The sequence below is a fragment of the Podarcis cretensis genome, assembly GCF_951804945.1.
Source record: "Podarcis cretensis genome assembly, chromosome: 4".
In the NCBI taxonomy this organism is placed as follows: Eukaryota; Metazoa; Chordata; class Lepidosauria; order Squamata; family Lacertidae; genus Podarcis; species Podarcis cretensis.
This window is the reverse complement of record NC_137173.1, coordinates 15,020,895-15,041,322: the sequence shown is the minus strand read 5'-3', so window position 1 is coordinate 15,041,322 and position 20,428 is coordinate 15,020,895. Positions and strand designations below refer to the sequence as shown.

The window sequence follows — 20,428 nt, the reverse complement described above, 5'->3', positions numbered from 1 at the left end:
GGCTGGGGCAACCCAATCAGATGAGCAGGGTATAAATTTAAAAAATGATGTTGATGGTGGTAGTGATGGTGATGGAATAGGACGTCTCTATTTTTATCGGAGAAATGCTGGAGGATTTGTAATTGGCTGCCAATTAGCTCCTGGGCTGTGATTAAAGTGCTGGTTTTTTTGCAGATAAAGCCCTATACAACTTGGGACCAGGAAGCCTGAAAGATCCTCACTCCTTATGCACCCGGTCGACTGCTGCACTCTGCCAGGAGGTCCACAATGTAGGACGCAGGCCTTGAGTGGGGTGGCCTCTACCTTTCGGAATTTCCTCCCCTTGAATATTAGACAGGCACAGTCCCTGTTATTTTCCTGGTGCCTACTGAAGACCTTCCTCTTTCAAACAGCTTTTTTTGGGTAGAGAACCAATGTGAATCTAAACTGCAATTGTATTTAATATGTTTTAATAGTTTCATGATTTTTAGTTTTCTGCCCTGGGCTCTGTTGGAAGGAAGGGCAGGACATAAATTTTAAAAATAAAAAAAATCAATAAAATAAGTGCAAATAATATCAATTCCCTCCCCCCCCCCTTCTACCCTCACAACCCCCGCTATGATCGCGGCTTTATGTAACACATCGTGTATATGAAAATAACTATCTTTCTGCTGCTGCGAGATATTTTCCTACATCTACTTGTGATTGAAAATGATGTGTTGTGGGTTTTTAGTATCTTAGAAGACAGAAACAGGATTCAAAATGATCTTGACAGGTTGAGAAACTGGGCCAAAAGCTAAGAGAAATGAATCTCAGCAGAGGCAAATGTTAAGTTTTGCATTTAGGTGGGTGGGTGGTGGTGCTGAGGAATTAGATATACAAATCTAGGATGGCTGAAGCTTGGCTTCACAGCAGTATTTGTGAAAAAGAATACAGGGGTTTTGGTAGACGACAAGCCAAGTGTGAATTAGCAGAGGGAAAAGGGCTCATGCAATTCTAGGTTGCACCAACAGAAATATATTACTTTAGTCAATGTTAGCCCTACTCAGAGTTGACTAGGGATGTTGGAGAATTCTGATGGAAGCAAAAGTGGACACTGCCAGTGTTCACTTTTTCGTCCCATTTCTGGAATAGAAATCAGTCCAGCAATTAATGATTGTCATACACAGTTGTGGTTGTTTTCAGTCCAAAAATGATGCACAATTGATTACTCCCCACCTCCCAATTTAAATGACATTTCCTTTGCACTGAAATAGAGGCCATACACATTAAGATGAAAGGCATACATCGTTACGATATAAGCATAACTTACGTATAGTACAGTACTCATTTTAGGTTAAATAGCAGACAGTGAGACGGAAAATGTAATATTCAGCAGGCACTGAACTGCAGCGGAATGGAAACAGTGCTGATTGTGATGAAGACGGATCAGAATAGAAATCACTGCCTTCTTGCTCCCATAGAGTAGACCCATTGAAATGAATGGACATTACTCAGGTTTCTTAATTTCAATGGGTTGCACTCACTGTGGTGCTAAGCAGATTTTATCTTGAGGAGCAGAATAATCTCCCCCTCTACTGTCCCTGCCTGGCACCTAAATCTGTTCTGGGTTTTCCCCCATCCCCCCAGAGAAGATTTGGGGATGGCACACATGGAGGGAGAAGAGGGGGGAAATCCCCTTGCACTAGCACGTAAATATAGTTGAGTGGGGACTAGCATTGCATGCAACCCGAAGAAGAAAAAGAAGAAGAAGAAGAAGAAGAAGAAGAAGAAGAAGAAGAAGAAGAAGAAGAAGAAGAGTAGTAGTAGTAGTAGTTTGGATTTGATATCCCGCTTTATCACTACCCGAAGGAGTCTCAAAGCGGCTAACATTCTCCTTTCCCTTCCTCGCCCACAACAAACACTCTGTGAGGTGAGTGAGGCTGAGAGACTTCAGAGAAGTGTGACTAGCCCAAGGTCACCCAGCAGCTGCATGTGGAGGAGCAGGGAATTGAACCCGGTTCCCCAGATTACAAGTCTACCACTCTTAACCACTACACCACAAAGGTCACAGTGACCTGATAGTGAAAAGTAACGGTGCCACTGTGTTCTGCTTTGGTCAAATTTCACATAGAGAACTGTGTTCAGTTCTGCAAACTGATTAAGGTGGATAGAGAGAAGTTTTTCTGCAGTTTTCATAATACTTGTGGACCTCTAATGATGCTGAATGTTGGAAGATTCAGGACAAACAGAAGAAAATACGTATTCACACAGAGCAACTAAGCTTTAGTCAGAGCAGACCCACTGAAATTACTGGGTCAAATGTCATCATGTCCGTTCATGTCAATGTTGAAGTCAAAGTAGCGAAATCGCAGCTAAGAAGCTCAAATGACTGAAACCCTTCTTTGGACATTAAGCCAGTGTCCAGACTTCAACATTCAAAAACTTTACTTGCAGAAACTTATAGTTATGGATGAATTAAAACATAATATTTACAGTCACATGCTTCTCCAAGCATGGGTTTACAATTTCTTCTTCTAACTTCCAAACAACTGTATTTTCCTGTTTCCAGAGCTCAGCACTCTCAGCCTTCTGTATCTCAGAAAGGCCATGCCTTGCAGCTCCTAGGAGAGGTTTCTACTTTTATCTTCTCCTGCAGCTTTGCTCTCTTTCTTCCAAGCGGAGAAGAAGCACTCTGACACTCTGTTCAACTTAGCAGTGTTCACAGTGGGTTCTAAAACACAGCCATCTTGCTTCACATTAAATGGAGTCTCTGCTTCACACTTCTATGTGACCAACATTAACCAATCACATGAGAACTGCTAAAGAACTCTCTGGAATTCATTTACCAACCAATCAAATTTAAACACATGGTAATACATACAAGCATTTGCAATTTCGGTGAGTAAATTGAGTAAAACATAATTGAATACCTATTCACTCAGTGGCAGAGCACACGTTTTGCATGGGAGAAAGGCATAGGTTCAACTGTTGATGTCTGCAAGCCGAGGTGGGGAAGACTCCTGCTTTGAGAACCTCTTCCTCTCAATGTCTCCTGAGGTAGATGGACCAGCGGTCTGACTCTGGTATATAATGCCGCTTCCTTTGTTCCTATTCTAGTGTCATTGTCAGAATCCTTGCAGGAAAGCAATTCAAAATCTGGCCTTTGATTCATGTTGGTATGACAACAGTGTTTCTCCCCAGCACGTCTCGGTACCTCCAAAGAAACACCCACCCTGACTTCTATTTTAACCTTTCTATAACCATGTTTTCTTCTCTATAAATAAAGTATAGATATGCAAACATTTCACACCCATCTAAAGGCATTCAACCAATGTATGAAATCAATTCTAATTTTACGGCTAGCAATAGTTCCCTAGCATTCAATACCTTTGTTCATTCAGATTGCAGGGGAAACAGAGCATACAGTGGAACATTATCTCGGAATGTGTCGTTTTCAAAAGGGTGTGAGCGAGAACAAGCTTAAGCCTTGTTCAGGAACTTTCCTGACCATATGAGAGTTTAGAATACGGAGGTGGGCCAGGGGTGTGCACACAAGCATCAACTCCAATGTGCCTGGGCGTGGGGGTTTCTTTGCAGATCTTCATGCGTTCAGCACAAAGTCTGAAAATGGTTTCTAAGCATGTTCTGCTGAATAAGACTAAGGTGGAGTTCTCCATCTCAGGGAAGCCATTAAGACTGTGTGCACATCGTACAGTTAAAACACATGGCTTCTCCCAAAGGATAACGGTAACTGTAGTTTGCTAAGAGGAATGTGAATGGTTGTACCATGGGGATAAAACCTCAGTTCCCATGATTCTTAGGGGCTTTAAAGGTATGTTATGCACCCAGCCTAAGTGTTTTCAACAGAGGAATGCTTAGGAACTCTTTTCCGACCTTCTCGTTAAACTTCTGGTCATCAGCTTCTTTGGGCCTGTGGGCACATCTGAAAACCGAAGAAACTGTGGTGAGGACCATACGTGCACTGCAACCACAGCTCTTACCACCACGAATTTCTTCCTGAGGTTTAGTCGAAATCTCATTTCTTGTGATTTGAATCCATTGGTTGCTACCCTCTGGAGCAGCAGAAAACAAGGCTGCTCCATTTTCCATGTGGTGGCCCTTCAGGTATTTGAAGGTGGCTATCATATCACCTCTCGGTCTTGTTGTCTTCAAGCTAAACATACCCAACACCCTCATATGGTTAAGTGAACGCCTGAACAGGTGTCAGGGACTGGGCAGAGGAGAAATGGTGGAGACCACCTCCCCAGCCTTATCCTTCCAGGGAGGAGGAAGAGGAAGGCAGTTTAGATTTACAACAGGGGTTTGTGGGAGGTCACAGCTCAGAGGCAGATGAGGGGGAAAGCTGGGAAATAATGGGAGGGGAGGGGAGGAGGAGGGGGAGGAGAAGGAAGCAACAGAGGGGTGATAGCCGACAGACATGGTGTCCTTAGACAGCATTTCAGACCCCCCTCTCCCAGAACCCAGCGAGCCTTGAAAGTAGGAAAGCAAAGAGCTCAAAGACAGAGGGCATGTAGCTTTAGGTCTGCAAATTTTGTGGAACTGATTACTTCCCCTACCCCTAATTTGCACTGCAATTCCTTTGCAATGCGTGGAATAGCATAACGATGATGTAGTTAATTACATAAGCGATGTAAGTTTTGTAATTTTGCCACAGCAGACAGCGAGGTGGGCGGGAGGCAAACTGCAGCAGAACAGCAACAGGGCTGTGTGTTACTAATACGGAATGAAATAGGAGGTGATGCCTTTTTGCATCTCTAAGGAGCGTTAGATTTCATTTTTCTTTTAAAAGTGCTTTCAGGTTTTCCTCAGTCCTCGGGTTCCCTTTGTTCATCAGTCCAGCAGCGTGGGAGAGCCTCTTCGGTGAGATGAAATTCATTTTGGGGGTTTTTTAAAAAAGAGATTAGCTTTCAGAGGGATGTGTTTGTGTGGGGGAACATAAACTGTTTTTGACAGTTTTGATCGCAGGAGCAGGTACCTCAGAAGACTGTAAACACGAGAGAAGCATGCTTTGCAATTGCAGAGGACTAACAACAGTTGGCTGAGGGAAAAAGGAAAAGGTTGGGCTGCATGAAGAGTGAGGAAGAAGTCAGCATTTTAGCATGCATTCACAGTTATCGCTGTTTCCATGGCAACATCTCCACCGAATAAAGTATGCTCTCCTTTCTTTCGAAGAGGGGAAGCAGAGTTTGAAATGGATACTTCACATAACCCCCCCAACAACAAATCCACAACAAGTCTTGAGTACTCCCTGATCTCCTGTGTAAGTGTCATTATATTATTGCAGTTCAAAAAGCTGTTTCCTTGAGACTCCCCTGTGAAAGAAAGTGTTTTCTTCTTTTAAAAAAGATGCTTTTGCTTCTTGTTTGCCCACTGAATTTCCACAAAGCCCTGAATAGCCTACCTCCTTCATCCTTTTTTTTCATTTTGTTCTGGACTTGACAGCCTTCTGGCATTAAATCTCTCTTCCTCCACCCCATTTTCAAGTGCATTCTCCTCTTGTTTACACTGCTGGGAGTTGCAAGAAATCTCCCTGAATTCTGAACTTAACCCAGTTTGAGAGGGATCAAAAGCTGTTTAATGACTTGTGTGAAAACTTGCAGGAATCCTTTGTAATTGCCTAAGTCAGGAGTGGGAAACCTCAGACTTGGGGTGTGTATGTGTGAAATGGGGACTTGCCCCAAGCAATAGCTTCTCTGTAGGCCATACCGTCACCTGCTCTGCTGAATGCACATCTTGTCTGCTTTTGCCTGACTGAAATGTCTCATTGAACTGCATTAATGCCTGCTCCCCACTTTTGCATTTACAGTGGTACCTCAGGTTAGGAACTTAATTCGTTCTGGAGGTCTGTTCTTAACCTGAAACTGTTCTTAACCTGCAGCATCACTTTAGCTAATGGGGCCTCCCGCTGCCACCACGCGATTTCTGTTCTCATCCTGAGGTAAAGTTCTTAACCTGAGGTAATATTTCTGCGTTAGCGGAGTCTGCAACCTGAAGTGTATGTAACCTGAAGCGTATTCACCTGAGGTACCACTGTATAGTATAATTTTCTATTAATTCTTTTTCACAGTAATCTTCATATCAAATAGTTGCATTGCTTCTTAAATTGACTTCCCACCTCCACTTCTACAGTGTTTCTACTCACACCTTTTCCGCTACATTATATCTTTATCTATTACAAAACAGATAAAATCTCCTTTGCAATTATTTTATCATTTCCCTTCTTTTATCTCGAATCCTGGTCACAATTTCATTGGACTATAGTATTTCTTAAAAAATAGTCCATGAAAGGCCTCCCTTCTTCTATATAAAAACGTTCATCATTTTGATCTCTTAATATCGCTGTCAATTTTGCCATTTCTGCATAATCCACCACTTTCAAAAGCCACTCTTCACTTTCTCTCCTTTCCATTCCTGTGCATATAATATTCTAGCTGCGGTTGTCACATACATAAATAGTTTTGCCATTTTCTTTGGAAACCCTGTCCCTATTATGCCTGTAAGGAAAGTTACCTGAAGGAGCTTTTCCACCCCCAGCGTTCAGCCCAAACACTGAGGTCCAGCTCCGAGAGCCTTCTGGCAGTTCCCTCCCTGCGAGAAGTGAGGTTACAGGGAACCAGGCAGAGGGCCTTCTTGGTAGTGGCACCCTCCCTGTGAAATGCCCTCCCATCAGATGTCAAGGAAATAAACAACTATCTGACTTTGAGAAGACATCTGAAGGCAAACCTGTTTAGGGAAGTTTTAAATGTTTGATGTTTTATTGTGTTTTTCATATTCTGTTGGGAGCCACCTAGAGTGGCTGGGGAAACCCAGTCACATAGGCAGGGTATAAATAATAAATTGTTGTTGTTGTTGTTGCTGCTGCTGCTGCTGTTGGTGGTGTTGTTGTCTTTTGGGAAGAGCCCATTCCCTGCTTTTTCAGTCATCAATCCTACACACAAGAAGCTGGTGCAAAGCATATCGGTGTAGGTTAACTTGGCATTAAGTTACACCGGATCAAAACCCTGTTCAACAGTGGGGCAACTGCTGCCCTGTCTAAGCCTGCCAAAAGGAAAAAGGTAAAGGTAAAGGGACCTCTGACCATTAGGTCCAGGTGTGGACAACTCTGGGGTTGCAGCGCTCATCTCGCTTTATTGGCTGAGGGAGCCGGCGTGCAGCTTCCGGGTCATATGGCCAGCATGACTAAGCAGCTTCTGGCAAACCAGAGCAGCGCACGGAAACACTGTTTACCTTCCTGCCGAAGTGGTACCTATTTATCTACTTGCACTTTGATGTGCTTCTGAACTGCTAGGTTGGCAGGAACAGGAACCGAGCAACTGGAGCTCACCCCATTGTGGGGATTCGAACCGCCGACCTTCTGATCTGCAAGCCCTAGGCTCTGAGGTTTAACCCACAGCGCCACCCACGTCCCCTGCCAAAAGGAAAACAAGCCTTTTAAAACAGTGTTCTGCATCAGGTTGCCAGGTCACATGACTGAGCTGAAAGGGCTTAGGATCCAGCCTAAGTGTTCTCTTGAGGGTCCCATCCATGTCACACCCCTGGAATTCCCCCTTTGCCAGGGACTTACAGCAGCCCAGGCTGAGGCAGGGTGAGCAAGTTAAACCAGTGTATCTTCAGCTGACCCAGAGTTGGGGACTTAACAGCGACTGAGCTAGAGATCCTCTGTTCATCCTAAGCAGGTCTTGCCATAGAATTGCCCCCCTTTAAAAAAAAAATAAAAAATTGCAGATTTATCAAGGGAAAGAAAGAAGGAAACAAAATGAGATGAGAAGAAAGAAGAAAGAAATAGATAACAACAATAATAAACAAATAATATAACAATAGATCATCAATCCACATTGTGGGCACAGTGACCATCAGTTCAGGAATCTTAAGTTGGACATATAAGCTGATATAAGCCCTGCAGTTGCACACATGGGTATCAACACAAAATTGATGCCCATTTGAAATATACTTGAATGTAGCCTGGTCAGAGGACCATTGCAAAAAAATAAAATAAAATAAAAATGGTGGGTGTTTATCCTTCCAAGCTTGAAGTGTAAGTCTCTTAGCCACCATAAGAGCTCACAAAATCCATTTTTTCTTGTGCAGCCATTAATCTCCATACTGCAGGAATATAGTTTAAAAGTACACGGACATTTACAAATATCATGGATTTCCCCAGTGCAACATTTTGGTAACTGCTTCAGACCAAACGGAATTCACCCCTGGCCAAGCCACGTCACGTGCCTCAAAAGAGGCGTTCTGAGGATTCAACCTCCAGCATCTGTCTGTGCATCTTTCTATGCAAACATTGCGGAGTCCAATATACTCGATATATTAACACCTTTTCTTTATATGGATGAAGAATGGAAGCCTCTGACATTTGCATGACTGGAATACAGGTCCCTTCCCAACATGTGTGTCATCATCATGCATGTGACCTCTGGCACATGCACCTTTTTCGGAGCCAAAAGGGGGTACTGTTAAAAACACTGTACTGTTTTTAATACTTGATTGGGAGCCGCCCAGAGTGGCTGGGGAAACACAGCCAGATGGGCGGGGTATAAATAAATTATTATTATTATTATTATTATTATTATTATTATTATTATTATTGGGCAGGGGAGGTATATGGTGGGTTGGCGCGGGGTGGGAGCAGGCCAAGGCAAGGGTGGACTGGACTGGGACTTCTGTGTGTCCCGTGGGTGTGCGGGGCAGCCAGGAATGGAACCCCCACTTAAGCAGGGATTCCCCTGCATACAAAAGTGAAAACTGCATCTCTTGCTCCGCCCACTTTTGCCTCTGGCCACACACACCATTGGCATGTAAACCACCACACTCCCCTGAGATTGCCCACAAAGGAATGGGCTGGGGCAGCACCACTAAACAGAACTCTAGTCAGTCACATCACTGGGAGGTCAAAGGAGAGGGGGGTAGGGAATTACAAGGTCAGCGCAGTGCAAATGCATCCGACTGGGTCTGCAAGTGCGTTTGCACCGTGCTCTCCTCACCGCAGCCTCGCCCAGTAAGCAGCAGTGATGGAACCAACCAGAGCTCAGGTGAACCGTGCCACCACACCATCGGCTTCTGCCCAATCCGCGCCCAAACATTTTCCTGAAGCCCCATAAGACTTCTTTATTTGGATCAGCATAGAATGTAGACCCTCCAAATATTGGTATATATAGTGGTACCTTGGGTTAAGAACTTAATTCGTTCCGGAGGTCCGTTCTTAACCTGAAACTGTTCTTAACCTGAAGCACCAGTTTAGCCAATGGGGCCTCCCACTGCCGGCGTGCCGCCGGAGCACGATTTCTGTTCTCATCCTGACGCAAAGTTCTTAACCCGAGGTACTATTTCTGGGTTAGCGGAGTCTGTAACCTGAAGTGTCTGTAAACTGAAGCGTATGTAACCCGAGGTACCACTGTAATTCTCATCACACCTCACCACTGGCTGTGCTAGCTGAGGCTGATGGGAGTTAGAATCCAACAGCACAGCAGGTGGTTAGACCAGATCACTCTTGGGATCCCTTCCAACTCTACCATTCTATGATTTTAGAGGATCACAGGTTCTCCATCTCTGATTTAATGGGGTCATAAAGGCCATACTATGACCATTTTTCCCCCAGCTGGCTACAATAGGCAATGCTTTATCTACAACACAGTAGACAGTGTTTTATATTTTATCCTGTTGATTCTGTTTTCAGTGTTTCCACATAGCTTGAGGCCCTAAGAATGGATTTTTTAAAAAAAAACAATAATAAAAATGACACACTTTACAAAACAAAATCCTCAGCACTCTACCAAACAGGTTAATTGGGACTATCTTTCATAATAAAAAGCAAAAACTTTCTCTAGCGACAAAGGATGCTAAATGAATAGACATTTCCCTTGAGAATACTCAGACTAAAATCTTGGCTCTGGGGGAAAGTAGGAGGGAGGAATCCCACCTCCCAGTGGCGTAGCATGGGGGTGCAGGGGGGGCCGGCCACACCGGGCGCAACATCTGGGGGGTAGGGTTAGGGGGCACAAATCCATGGGTTAGGGGGTGCAAATCCACGGGTTAGGGGGCGCAAATTACTTGCCTTGCCCTGGGTGCTGACAACCCACGCTACGCCACTGCCACCTCCATTCCTGTTTGCAGAAAGAAGTTGCTAACATGTGTGTTTATGTTTCTACTCTTTTAGCTCTAAACATTTTAAGCTTGATGGCCATAAGCAATTTGGCACACATTAGACTTGCCATACGTCAGGAAAATGCCTGACATGTCCAGGTTTCTGGGTGTAAAAATGGTGTCAGGGGGGATTTTTGCCCAACTGGCAAAATGTCAGGGAAAACCTGGATGTAAAAGCAGCAGAAACAGCTCCAAAAGCTGAAAATCACTATTTTGTCGGGAGGTTTCCCCAATAAAGCCCAACTATATTCGTTCAACCAATGCTCAACAACAAATTTTCAAGAAGTAAACTTTCAAAAAAGTTTACTTTTTGAACTATGGCAACTCTAGTGGCAAACATAGAGACCCCACCTGCAAAAACAAACAATCCCATGCTTATTCCATCACAGAGTCGAATACTGAGAGACAATGTGGTGTAGCAGTTAGAACACTGGCCTAGTAGAGGGTTTCCCAGACTTGATTCTCCAGTTGTTTTGGGACTACAGTTCCCATCATTCCTGACCACTGGTCCTGCTAGCTAGGGATGATGGGAGCTGTAGTCCCAAAACAGCTGGAGAACCAAGTTTGGGAAACCCTGGTCTAGCATCTTGGAAGACCAGAGCTCACTGGGTGATCTTGGGCCAGTCACCATCTCTCAGCCTAACCTACCTCACAGGGTTATTGTGAGGGTAAAAATGGAGAGAGTGGGAAGGTTTAAGCTCTTCTGAGTCAAAGTTTGAAGGAGCTGGGGTTGGGGAAAATTTGCCCCCTGCTTGCCTCGTGGATTCACCCTGCTCCTCTTGCCCCGCTCCCACCTCTGCCTGTTTTGAAGTCACACACACAGGGTGTGTGATGTTTGCATGTGAATCTTCCTAAGTAAAATAATGCACACCTGAATTATTATTAATTAAATTCGTATATCTCCCCATACCCGCAGGTCGCAGGGCAGTTACAACATTGGGTTACATCCCATTGCTCGATATCACATATGCACTTGGGTTAGTGGCAAATTGGTGTGCTCAGGGCTATACTTCAGATCTGATGCTACAACCCCTCTTAAACCTTGCAAAGTGCCCATCTTTGCTGAAGGATCAGCTTTCGGTTTATCCACTTTCATGGTGAGGCAAAATGGCTACCAAAGATAACAAACTACTAGGATTCCCAATAAAATGTTGCATTGTGGAGTTCTTCCCTTCAGGATTCCAGCCAATTTCCCCTCCCACCCATCTCAACACCACCCCCAAGCCAGTTAGCACACCATAGCCATTGAGTAACTTAGTCCTCATTGGCCTATTTTGGGGGGTTCCAGCTTTGTAGGGTTTCTTTTCTTTTCTTTTTGTACTTACTTAATCCTTAGCGTTCCCCCAGTCCTGTGGATAATGCTGCCTTGTGCATGTGTTTCTATTTTGGCTACATAAACTCGTAGCCTGATCACCAGAAGCAGAGAGAATTAGGTAAAATCACATTTATAGAACTCTGTCTCTCTCCTCCAATCAGCTGCCACTTATCTGCTGGCGTTCAGGCTGTCTGTTTACCCAGGTGTTTGTGGCTGCCTGGATTGTAAACCAGCTGACAAAATGGATTTCGCTGCTGCTTTAATCTTTTGGTCGTTTGCGTTTTGACGCATTATAGTCCCCAATTGCTTCTTGGAAAGCACATTGCACTTTCGATAGGCTGTAAGTCACTAGCAGAACTACGGTTGGGAAACTGGTGTCTCCAGTTAGAAGGATCTCGTGCATCAGTGCTGGTGGGGAAAACCCCTTGATGGAGATGATGGGGAGCAGGGGCGGAGGAAGGGGGGTGCGGTAGGTGTGGGCCGCCCTGGTGTCACCACTGAGGGGGGTGACAAAATGCTGGGCGGCACTCATTGCAGTGCCTGCAGCACACCCGAGCCATGCTTCTCTCCTGGGAGTGACGCGGTGGCTTGTGCGTGTGCAGGCTCCATGCTGCCCCAAATGGTCTGCCCGCTGCATCCCCCCAGCTGTAGGGTGGCTGAGTGGGAGGAGGCAGGCAGACTCCGGAGGAACCGCAGTGAGGCCCGTCCCTGGGCATGCTGCCCCAGGCACCTCCGCTGCTGATGGGGAGCCCTTGCCACTCAGAATACAGGGGCCTGAGTTAGGACCATCAAAATCTGCCTTATACTGCATCAGACCAATAGTCGGTCTAGTTCAATGTGTCCTACACTAGCAGGAAGTGACACTCTAGCATTTCAAAACAAAATAAAAAAAATCCTTCCAGTAGCACCTTAAAGACCAACTAAGTTAGTTCTTGATATGAGCTTTCGTGTGCATGCACACTTCTTCAGATAGAAGAAGTATCTGTATCTGAAGAAGTGTGCATGCACACGAAAGCTCATACCAAGAACTAACTTAGTTGGTCTTTAAGGTGCTACTGGAAGGAATTTTTTTATTTTGTTTTGACTATGGCAGACCAACACGGCTACCTATCTGTATCTAGCATTTCAGATAGGGGTACTCTCAGGGGACAATCCCTATCTAGTGATGCCAGGAATTGAACTTGGAATATTCTGCTTGCAAAGAAACGCTCTACCACTAGGGATGGCTGAATATGTTGATTTCAGTTTCTCATTTTTCCAGCCTTAACTTCCACATTTCCACATGTTTGCGATTTGAAAAGCAAACGCATCATGAAAACTCATCAACCTTTCAGTGCAAATTTCTCCTAACATTTTCCCTAACACACAACTTTTTTTTTTTTTGCATTACAGCTTCCCCTAATAAGATGCATTTTTCATATGCAACTTTCACTAATCTTTGCATTTATCTGCACACTTTACCAATGCATGTGCAATTTTTTTTTTTTTTTTTTGCACATGTTGCTGAGCTGGAGAACCGCCCTGCAAAATTTGGAGGAGTGCAAATATCAACGAATGGCAGCATTTTGGTTCGCATAATGCTTTGGCGAACGTAAATTAGGTTCACTTTTAAATGCAAACTGAATCTAACTTCTCTCCCACCTCAGCTCACTGGTGAGCTATGATCTTTCACTAAGGTAGATTAAGGCAGCTCCGCATGCTCATACAAATATGCAGAAAAACACAACTATTCATGGCATCCTGGTGCACAAAGAGACTTAAAGGTACAGTTTCTCCCCTGCATAACTCAGCAGAAACAGATTCCCACCTCCCTGTGCCTACCTGCCAAGAGGAGAAGAAAGAGGCTGGGCTGAGTAAATTTGGGTTGCTAGGGTGCCTTCCGCCCATGTACTCATCCGTGCAGATGTCGCAGCTCTCGGCGTCTCGCCAGTCCCAGTAGGGGATGGTGAAGTTCTCGTTCCCAGTGAGCTTTTGGATCTCGTGTTCCCACATGAGCAAGAAAAGACGGTGCCACGGAAGGAACCCCGGAGCCTCGTGGGCAAAATCGATATCCCGCCACACATTGGTGCCTCCAAGGAGTGTGTCCCGAGAGACGTAGTAGTGCATCCAGACAAAGAGGTCGTACACATTGATGTCTCGGAACATGGGCACCGAGCCATTGTTCATCTGGGCATACGTTCCGGTGGCGATGACAAAATCCCGGCTGGTGGTATGCTTGGCTAGGTTGAGGTAGGCAAGGAACTGGTTCTTTTCCCTGGTGCTGAGCTGGAAGATGTTTTTCCTCACCCTCAGCTTCCTCTCTGTGCAATTGGGACCAGCAAAGTTGAACTTGCAGTCGGCACAGCTGAATCCCATGAAGTTGCCGGAGCATTGGCATGTCCAGTTGTAAAACACAGAGGGCCAGTCTTCCCGGTCGTCCACTCCAGAGAAGGGAAACTGAGGGCCGAGAGGGGCATCTGAAAGTAGGATCTCGCGACAGGATCCCCTACCTGACAGCTCCCCACAAGGGGACCCATCGCCAGGCCAAATGGGACAGCATTCCTTGCTCAACAAGCTGTCGGCATTGGCGCATGCCCGAGGGAACTGGCCAGAACTGAAGGGCAGAATACCCAGGAAGATGCCAACGTGAAAGAGAGACATCTTCATTCAGACCTAGAGTCCAGTGGTTCAGCAGCTGGCAAGGAACAAGCTTCTGTCCCTACACTTTCAGAGCCCTGAGAAATTTTCCCGACATCTCTCCAGAACATCATCCAGTCTCACTTCCATCTATCCCCCTCCCCTCCCCTCAACTTTCTGTAATCCGACTATCACATGTCCTGGGCTCCGTCCAAAGAACTCTCACTCCCTTTCCCCCTTCGGCTCCAGTTAATATAGAGACTTACTATGAGAATCTCATCTTCTGCCTAGCACATGATCGCTTTTGATGTACCAGCAGCACAGAGGGTGGAAGCCTTGGTCACACACAGGAACTTGGGTGCTTGGTATAATGTCTCATGGGGTTTCTGCACGGAAGGAGGAGAATCGAGGGCTGGGCAAGGCTGGGAGCGTGTAAGGAAATCCCACAGAGCTTGGCGCAGTTGCTGGGCGAGCCCAGCGCAGCAAATCTGCAAATTGCTAAAGAAAACTGGTCTGGAGTTCCTCAATCATGCCTTTTAGAGAAAGGCCTGATTTTGTGCATTTTCCAGACAGAAAGAAATATGCATACAATTATCCCGTAAAAAAAGGAGGAGGAATAGAAGGCATAAATAGGGAACATTGACATTTTGGTTCTCCATTTTAATTTAGCTTGGTGAACAAAGGAGCACGCTTTCATAAAAGACCATGCACTCCTGCATGAACTTGCTCTGAAGTTCGGCTCATCCTCTGAGGTGCTTCTCCAGATGTTTGCCCTGTTGGAGATGCCAAGGGTGGCAGCTGGAGAAAGAGCCATCTTGGTGCCCAAGTTGTGGAAGGATCTCTCAATGAAGGCTTCCTAATGCCAATGCTTATGTATTTTAGACATAGGTGCCGAGTCCCTATGAAGGGCACTCACAATTTTTGTGTGTGCCAGAGCTGTGCACGCCATGTAGGCATGCATGCCCAACAGTGTGCATGTCCGAGGTCAGCCTGCCTGCTGATATGCACATGTGACGTCAGCACACCACAGGGTATGCTGATGTCAGATGCACACACTGGCAGGCATGTTGATGATGGTGGTGATGATGATGATGATGATGATGATTTATTATTTATACCCAGCCCATCTAGCTGGGTTTCCCCAGCCACTCTGGGCGGCTTCCAGCAAAACATTAAAATACAAGCCAGCCTGCTTTTAGATGCCAGGCAAAGACTATCATAATAATCATCACTATCATACCTGCTTAACTGCTATTTTAACAAAGGTTTGTTCTGCATTAAAAATAAAAAGAGAAGTACTAAAACTTCTTTTAATTGTTAACATGTAGCAAATTAGTTTGCGTCAAGAGTTGGGCTACTCCACCTCTTTTATTCCATTTATAGAGGCACATTTAAGATGCTGTGATTTCTAGATTTATATACACAACCTCCCTACCTGTAGATGAGTTGTTCAGCTTGCATCCACTGGGGGCATAGCCAAGGGGGGGGCAGGGATGGGCAGCTGTCCCCCCTAAATCAATAAAAATTCTTAGCAAACTGAGGTTCTGCCTCCCCAACAAAAGGCCTGCCCCCCTAACAAAAATCCTGGCTTAGAAAGACAAGTCCAATATCTGGTTCTGCTTCTACCTGCTTCTGGTTCTGCACCTGCTGAGGTGCTGAAAAGAATCACTCTCTGCTTTGGGGGATAGGCTGTCCAGGTGAAAAAGAAGGCATGGTTCCTGCACCTTCAATTGTTGTGAACAAGAGAGAATGTTGACAGCCAGTTACCTCTGCTGCATTTCCAGAGCTGCAGGAGCACTGCCCTCACCCTTCTATTTTTTTTGCATCGAGCCACCTGATTTATGGCACACCAAAATAGGAGATCATTTTCAAAAGGCCCCATGGCTCAGATATGATGGGAAAGGCCTGAGCTCTAAAGGTCTTTTTCCAGCTGCACTGGCTCCCGGTGGAGTACAGGTTCAGATTTAAGGTGCTGGTTTTGACCTTTAAAGCCCTTCACGGCCTAGGACCCTCGTACCTACGGGACCGCCTCTCCCGGTCTGCCCCACGGAGAGCCTCAAGGTTCATAAATAGCAACACCCTAGTGGTCTCGGGCCCCAAGGAAGTTAGATTAGCCTCAACCAGAGCCAGGGCTTTTTCAACTCTGGCTCCGGTCTGGTGGAACGCTCTGCCTCATGAGACCAGGGCCCTGCAGGATCTGATTTCTTTCCGCAGGGCCTGTAAGACAGAGTTGTTCCACCTGGCCTTTGGCTTGGAGCCAATTTGATTCCCTCCCCCTCTTTCCTTTCCTTTCTCCTCCTGTGAGGCTGCATTTTAATATTTTAATGTTTCAATATTTTAATGTTGTATTTTAATCTTGTTTTTAAGTTGTATTCATTCAACTTGTTTTTATTATTGCTTGTTAGCCACCCTGAGACCGGCCTTGGCTGGGGAGGACGGGGTATAAATAAAAAATATTATTATTATTATTATTATAAAGCATTCTCTAGACTGTGAACATTCTGCCTGAAAAATGTTGCCTTTCTGCAGGAATCAAGGGGTCGTCATATGATGTTTCTGAGTAGCACGCGGCTCCTTAATCCTCTTGGCTTCAGGAAACACAGACAGATTATCACAGGGTCTTTGTGCCTGCTTCGAGCTCCCCAAACTAGGCTGCTTTCTCTCTCTTTCTCCCCCAAAATAGACTTTAAAAAAGTTGACTCAAACTGCAATCACTCTTGCTGCACCATTTCATTCTGCATGCTGGTTTAACCATTAGAAAACCTGAAGACCTTTGCCACTCATTGAATCCTGAACGTAAAGTGGAAGGAAAAACCAGAGATGGCTCATTTGTGGGGAAATTACCCAGTCGGCTACTTGACAAAGGTCAAAATGTAGGACACTGTCTCACAACACAGGGAGACAGACAGGTGCTGTGTGGCTTTTCAGGCTGCACTAAAATTGTAGAAATGCAACTGTATGACATTATTGCAGTCAAACCAACAATTCATGTTTGGCCAGATAGGCACATGAAGGGGCTGAGGCTCACAGAGCTTTCCTGAAAAGTTTGCTAGAGAGAACTCTGTGAGATTACTTCCTTTGTCTGGCTTGGCAGGAAGCTGTAACACTACATACTTCCTTCCTGCCTAGGCATCCCTTTTCCTTCTTTATCATGCCTTCAAGCAGACCACACATGCATGCCTGAGCTCTGCAGCTCAGACACTATTTTTTAACTTGCATTTTGTACTTTTGTAACTTAGATAGTGGCCATAAACTTGCCTTCATTTTGCTACTGTAATCGCTGCTTCAAGACCTAGATTGTGTAAGTAAATGCTACTTTTACTTCTTCACAAAACACTGTGAGTGGTTGTTGTTTTGAAGAGAAAAGGGATAATACCAGGAAAACCCAGCCTGCCTTAAAGCATCCTGGATTGTTCTTTCTAGAAGGTTACATCAACCTTGTCTTAACTTCCAAGTTTAAGGTGAAAAGGATGGTACTCTGCTGATCTCACTAACATGAGCAAGGAAAGATAATAGCTAAATAATATATCCTCTCCTAGTGTCTAAATTCATTCCTACAAACAGACACAGCTTCCTGGATAGCATCTCCATGCCAGAAGGGCTGTACATATTGGGATTCTCCTTGTGTTAAAGGGAAGGTGGGGAACCTTTAACCCTCCAGATGTTATTGTTGGACTCCAACTCCCAGCAGCACCAGCAACAGGGCCATTGGTAAGGGATGATAGGACTTGTTGTCTAGCAACATCTGGAAGGCTACAGATTTTCTATCACTTTTGCACTTTTCCAATCTTAAGCTCAGTTCTCCACATTCAGCATGAAATTCTCCTAATACACACATACACATTTTTGTATGTGGTATTTTCCAGTAAGCGAACACATTTTTGCAAAGCGGTTTTTCCTAATGCCATGCATTTCTATGCATTGTTTTCACTAATATATGTACAGTGGTACCTCGGGTTAAGTACTTAATTCGTTCCGGAGGTCCATTCTTAACCTAAAACTGTTCTTAACCTGAAGCACCACTTTAGCTAATGGGGCCTCCTGCTGCCTCTGTGCCGCCGTTGCATGATTTCTGTTCTCATTCTGAAGCAAAGTTCTTAACCCGAGGTACCACTGTATTACACAAACACCTGTACAGTCATACTTTGGTTTTCAAACAGCTTTGTTCTTGAATGTTTTGTCTCCCGAACACCGCAAACCCAGAAGTGAGTGTCCCGGTTTGCGAACTATTTTTGGAAGCCGAATGTCCATCGAGGCCTCCGTGGCTTCCGATTGGCTGCAGGAGCTTCCTGCAGCCAATCAGAAGCTGTGCTTTGGTTTCCAAATGTTTTGGAAGTTGAACAGACTTCTGGAACAGATTCCATTCGACTTCCAAAGTATGACCATATATGCATTTTTATGCACATTGCTTGACTGGAAAACTGCACTGCAAAGGTGTGCATTCTGAAGGATGTCTCTGCTTCGGTTCACACCTTGCTTCAGAAAGCATGAAATAGATAAGGTCACCTTTAAATGTGAGCTGAAATCAAATTTCGCTGCCATCCCAATCTGTTGGATATCTGCCTGTCACTCAACTGTTAAAGGCGATAGTGGGAATATAGCCCTTTAAGTCACACACCCACTTCTTGTTTTAATTCTTTGTGGCTGAAAAAAAATTCAGATTTTTCTGAAGTTTTATAAAAATGATTACCGTAATTGATCACTTAATCAGTTCTAACAGCTTGGCTAATCAGGTAAAAAAAAAAAAAAAAGAACTTCAGTTTGTAGGCAGCCCTAATTATCACATTAGTGTGCGTTATTATAATTAGAATCTGGATGCTAAGCTTCCACTTGAGCAGAAAGTGGAAGGTCAAGTGACCAAAATAACCCTTATACATCTCTAATCTTTCTCTTTTTCTTGGAGTGGAAGAATTTACCCTTTTGATTGACTTATTCAGGATGCAGATCTCAAATTACCTTAGGCTACAAACGCTTGAGGACCTGTTGGAATTTAGAAGAGGCAGCTTTTGACCGGCTGCCTTGGCATGTCAGGCAGAAGCTGAGCATCTGTCAGAGTGTCCTGAATCACCAGAAATTTCCCACAAGACCAGCATGGCTAATGTCCTCCAAGACACATCTGATGTCTTGATTGATGTGGCTGCAGGTGCCTTTAATCAGGATAGGACTCCTGAACCTCTGCTCCAAAACTCAAAGCAAAGAGGATTTGGCAGCAGCCTCGAGAATCATGCAAATCACCTCCAGCGCTCACCCAAGGGACAAAGAGAAGCATCTGAAGGATGGTTCACTTTGTAAGTCTGCATCAGGTGGAGAGACATGCAGCTGCCCCTTGTGGTGGATACACTGAATTGCAAGCAACAGCATCTCAATGAAGTATCTTCTGAATCTGACTTGACTCTGCCCACTCAGGCTGGCCATTGGATCCTTCCAGGATGGAAGGAGCATGAAGGACTTCTTGTCCCAGAGAGAGTCATTGAGACAGAAGGATGAGATGGATTCCCTCCACAACTACATTATAAATTTGTCTTTGGGGGCTGTGGCTGTTCTAATTATGGAATCATAAAATTGCAGAGTTGGAAGGGACCCCAAGGGTCATCTAGTCCAACCCCCTGCAATGCAGGAATCTCAACTCAAGCATCCAACCTCTGCTTAAAAACCCTCAACAAATTTGAGGCTGCAGCAGCTGATGCACAGAAAGCTTCCCTGTGCTGGGTCAGACCAGTACCAAGGGTTTCCCAAACTTGGGTCTCCAGCTGCTTTGGGACTACAACTCCCATCATCCCTAGCTAGCAGGACCAGTGGTCAGGAATGATGGGAACTGTAGTCCAAAAACAGCTGAAGACCCAGGTTTGGAAAACACTGGTCTACATGGACTGGTAGAGGTCCTCCAAGGTTTTAGGCAGGAATCTTTCTTTGACTGACCTGGAAGTGCCAAATAAATCAACCTGGAACTTCCTGCATGTCAGGCATAAACTCCACCATTCAACTGCAACACTTCTGCATAGCACTCCTTCCCATACAAGAGTTTAGTATCTTCAGGCTCTAAATCACTGGCCAACCAGTCTGTTGCTGGATTCCCCCTGCACATGAAGGAACATTAGCCCATACATGAACTCTTAAAAAAAAATAATAAAAAAAATATTAAGTTTCCATTTACCAAATTAAACATATCATACCAATTAGTCCAAATTATATCAATACACATCATAAAGTCCAAATGTTTTCCAAATTAAAATATTTTGTGGGGGGTACCCATGCTTCACGATCGTCAGGAGTCCAATCATCCATATTTCTGCTGCTTTCCTGTTTACAATGATGTTTTCAGTCCCATATTCTCAACTCTTGTTGTTACTCATTTTCCTTTTCATT

General features: G+C 44.8%; 1 protein-coding gene across 1 annotated transcript in view; it reads right to left on the bottom strand.

The window, feature by feature from the left end:
* The window catches only part of TYR (tyrosinase), a 62,762-nt gene extending 48,494 nt beyond the window's left edge, over window positions 1-14,268 (bottom strand). Inside the window, exon 1 of the mRNA XM_079973839.1 lies at window positions 13,268-14,268. Within this exon, the coding sequence (XP_079829965.1) occupies window positions 13,268-14,092 (825 nt within the window). The 5' untranslated portion in view covers window positions 14,093-14,268. The remainder of the gene's footprint in view (window positions 1-13,267) is intronic.
* Between the last annotated feature and the right edge of the window lie 6,160 nt (window positions 14,269-20,428).